The sequence below is a fragment of the Gavialis gangeticus genome, unplaced genomic scaffold (assembly GCF_001723915.1).
Source record: "Gavialis gangeticus isolate Ggan-Ray unplaced genomic scaffold, GavGan_comp1, whole genome shotgun sequence".
Lineage (NCBI taxonomy): Eukaryota > Metazoa > Chordata > Crocodylia > Gavialidae > Gavialis > Gavialis gangeticus.
The window spans coordinates 7482720-7486989 of NW_017729025.1; the positions used below are offsets into that span (position 1 = coordinate 7482720).

Sequence of the window (4270 nt, forward strand, 5' to 3'; positions counted from 1 at the left end):
ACTTCTGCATCAGGCTTAAGCATGGCTGCCGTTAGTAAACCATTAGCTTTTTCTAAGACTACAGTGAGTTCCACGTTGCCTCAACTTCTTTTCACTGTAAGCCTGTATTATTTGGAGTAAAGAAGCTTTTACCAGCATTCGCCATCACAACTAACACAAACAAAAAACCCCCAAACCAAAAAGAACACCCCCCCACCCCCCCCTTGAAGCAAAAACCCTGGCAAAGGTCCCAAAATGTAAGGATTTTTCTCCAGCTTCTCTTCAGTATGATACTGGACCAATCTACACTGAGAAGTCCTTCCAGAGGCTCTAGCAAGCAAAATTAGTTAGTACATGCTTCTTGCCATGTTCCCCCATACTGTGAATATACTGGTTTTGCATTTTGAACAACTGACCCATAGAAGAAATCATTCAAAAAGCCAGAAAAAAAACTATTCCTTGGCACAACTCTGCAGACACAGTAGTAAGTTCAGCCACCTGCGATAGCTAGTTTTAGTTTCAAATACCTGATGCCAGTGATATTTTTAAGAAGGTACCTGTTTCTGAATTAGTAATAAGAGTCACAGCTCTCTTCAAGCAGAAGGCTCTGGTACATTCAACTCTTTTTGCTTTTTATGACTCACAAAAGAAATCCCGTAAGTAAATGAAACTAAGATTTATCTGTTGTGGCGGCAGGATTTACAGGGCGCTGTCTTACAGCATTTGTTGAATAGTCTCTGTCTACCAACTCTTTATTCTCTGTTTCATCATCTGAAAGGTCTTCTTCATCTGCTTCTTGCTCCTCATCCAGTTTTTTCAAAAACAGGGATGATTCCGATGTTAATTTTTCTTAAAGAAAAAAACAGAAAAGTACTCTCAGCACCTCAGAAGTTGCTCACTTGAGCAAAGACGTATTTTAATAGAACTCCTGAGCAGTTTAAAGCAGTGATCCTTGATTAGGGTGCCATGGGACTCGTAAAAGAAAGGAAACATGGGGATTATCTAGTGTGGAGAAGAGAAAGCTGAGAGGGACTTTATTGGCTAGACAATGCCCTTGCTGGGGTCATTTGACCCCAGTACTCCTTTCTGCCATGGGTCAGACTTGATGATCTGCTCAGGTCCCTTCCGACCCTACTAACTATGAAACTATGAAACAGTCTTCAGATATCCGAAAGGTTGTTAAGAGTATGTTCAAGCATTTAAGTGTTGGAAAAACTACTTCCACCCAATCAGTAACAGTCTGGCTCTTCTAACCCTTGCCATTACTCTACCATAGAATTTAAGACACCAGGCAACCAGAATTTTTAAAAAGTTGCAAAAAATCACTGACTAAAGTTCTGACATTTTTGCTAACAGTGTTGTGTTCTGCAACCTGACTTCGTGTTAGGTATCCATTTTATCTCTCAGAGATTTATAGAATGGTTCACTTAAAATGAAATTAAGTGTTTTAGAAACAATGTCGCACTTACTTGAATAAGGATATTGTTGAGGTCTGTGCCTTTTGGAGGGACAAAGACAGTCTGCTAAAAATACCATGATCTGAAAACAGAACACACATTTATTTGATTCTGAAAGGCCAGACAACATTTGGTTTAAGGCAATATAAAAATAGGTGCTCTGTAGTAACTTTCAAAGTATTTACTTACAAGTCCTAGTACCAAACCAGAAAACAGAGTTGCCAATGCAAAAATGGCATACGATCCCCAAACCGGTATGCCAATGTCCTCTGTTAAGTAACTGTGGCAATGCTAAAATAAAAGAAATATGCATCATTTCAAGAACAGTAGAACCCCAAATTTGTCTCGATACACTTATTCAAAAATATTCAAGTTTGAGCACATACCCTGATCCACATTGATAACTGAAACAAAGCAGACATACTGCTCATCCTGAAATAAAAAAAACAAAACCAGAAGAGTAAGTGAAGACAGCCATCTTTACAGAAAAGAAACATGTGTATAGAACTATGACTGTGGCAATTCAGACCAGAACTAAATAACCATGCTGGTTTTACCATCACCCCAAAAGGTTGATTTTTCCCTCCCAACCGTTTTTCTTCTATCCTTCTGCACTGTATTTTACTCTGCAATACTCTTCCCTCTTAGAAGATAGAGAATTCTGGTACCCAAGCAAATTTCTTCAGGAAGTTTCTTCATGAGGCCAATAACAGATTCTCACATCACTTTAAGCCTGCAGCTGCTGAACTAGCACCTTAACTGATTTCTATTTGCATTAGACTGCTCTTCTTCAGGTAGCAGCAGCCTCTGAAGCAGCAGCTAGAGTTGTTCTTAAGTAACTAATACAAAACAAAAGAAGTGTTGCTAGGACATCAAGACTGGTTATAATAAAATTCAGGGAATGAAAAAGCTATAGTCCTTACAGCAATGTTAGTATAGTTATACTAGAGAAAACATTTGGTACATTAACAGGGCTGTTATCACTGCTACCTTAAAGTTAAGTCTTGTGTCGTGACCCCTCACTGTTACTGTGCATTCTTAACACTATGTTAATTTTCACATTCAGTCCCAATCTGTTTTAAAGGAAACACAAGACATGAAAAGGTAAGCCACCTTGATCAGCGATGAGATGAAATGTGCACTTATGGAAGCATTATGCATGCCTCTTTCCTAAGGCAAAACATTCAAAAATGTTACTGTGTTTTCTTACCATAGTCATTTTTCAAGTAATGGAATACCAATAGCATTAGCATATCCTGTTTGTTGCTGTGGGCCAACATCAATTGATCTAAGTGCCAAGTTTCAAGTTTAGATGTTTTGAATTCTCAGCAATAATGTTTTTTCTTTTAGAAATCTGAGAACTTTGCAAAGCAAAATTTAAGTTTTCCGTGGTGTATGAAAAAGCCAGAGGCTCTAGACCAGGATGTCTCAAAGCAAATTAGATATCAATACTTACATCAATGAGGAAGGACCAAACCAGGAAGAAACTGGTTCAATAGATTTCCATTCTTTATCACTGATGAAATTTATGAAGTCATTTTTAGTCCTTGGGCCCTGATACCTCCTAAACTCTCCATCTTTACAGCTGCTCAAAGGAAAAAAGAGGTGAGTCAAGATTACAAAGGAGCACAACAGCATGTAACATTTAACAGCACTTTCCCTCCCCTATTCCATAATCATTCTTTTATGTTGCTTTACAGCCAAAGTTCTTAGAAAAACTGAAAACCACCACCACCAAAGATCTTGTACTACAATAGCCTCATACTGTGCTTCTATAGAAAGCATCCTCTTAGTGCATTTGCAGAAGTGGAACTTAGATGAGGTAACAGGTGAGTTTGAGAAACAGAAGCACTCACCGAACAACGGATCAACTAAGGGCTACAAGCAAAATACAGTCACTGCATAATATTCTAAGTAGGGCTGTGCAAAGCTTTGGTAGCTGATTCAATCTGGAGATCTGGCCCAATTTGGGGACTGAATCTCTGAATCGAATCGGGAGACAAAGTAAACACTCCGAATCGATTAGAAGCATCCAAATCAATTTGGAAAAGCTTCGGCCAATTCCGCCATAGACATACTGCTCATCCTGAAATAGGTCTGTTGGGGTTAGGGGAGGGAAGGGGCATGGGAGAGGGAGGGACTGGGGATGGGGTTGGGACAAGCTGCCCACCCGAGGCAGGGGGCCACGTTACTTGGGGTGGGGGGCATGCAGGATTCAGGTGCAGCAGTGCTGAAAGCGGGGGCTCCGCCCTGCTGCCACTTGCCCAGGTCGAGCGGGGAGGGGGGGAGGGACGCAGGCACGGCTCACTCCAGGCGGAAGAGGGCAAGTGGCAGCAGGGGAAAGCCCCTGCGGCTCCTCCTGCCAGGGCAGAGGCAAGCACAGCCCGAGGAGCTGCGGGAGAAGCCCCCATGGCTGCCCTGCCTGGGCCCAGCCTTCAGCACTTAAAAAAAAGAGCCCCGTGCTCACCGGCTCTTGCAGCAGCGACTGGGGGCTCATGGCAGAGCCCCCCTGCACTGCACTGCACAGTGGGGATCGCACCCCACCCTGCCTGGCACCCACACAGCGGCTGCCCCATTGCACTTGCGTAGCGTGGCTCAGCAGGGTGCTGCGTGCTCCCTGGGAGCTGGGGCAGTTTCAGCAGTCAACTGGAACCTAGCAGCCCCAGGGCACCAGCTGCACAGGTGCCAAGCGAAGGAGTAAAGGGGGGAGGGTGATTCCCCGCTGCCCCCACTTCCCCATGCTGCAGAGGGGCTCTGCCACAAGTGCCCAGAGGTCTGAGTCGCCACTACTGCAGCTGACAAGTGCAGGGCTTTTTTTTTTTTTTTTTTTTTTA

The 4270-nt window shown here is 43.2% G+C and overlaps 1 protein-coding gene across 2 annotated transcripts in view; it reads right to left on the bottom strand.

Moving 5' to 3' along the window:
- Positions 1-387: 387 nt before the first annotated feature.
- Positions 388-4270, bottom strand: part of TMX1 (thioredoxin related transmembrane protein 1) — a 12523-nt gene continuing 8640 nt past the window's right edge. Inside the window, exons 4-8 of one of the 2 annotated variants that reach the window (XM_019518353.1) lie at positions 2893-3021; positions 1823-1868; positions 1626-1727; positions 1449-1518; positions 388-828 (exon numbers count right to left, since the gene is read on the bottom strand). In XM_019518353.1, coding sequence (XP_019373898.1) covers positions 650-828; positions 1449-1518; positions 1626-1727; positions 1823-1868; positions 2893-3021 — 526 coding nt within the window. In that variant the 3' untranslated portion in view covers positions 388-649. Of the gene's footprint in view, positions 829-1444; positions 1519-1625; positions 1728-1822; positions 1869-2892; positions 3022-4270 lie in introns of both variants that reach the window. The other variant, XM_019518354.1, reaches the window with a different exon arrangement.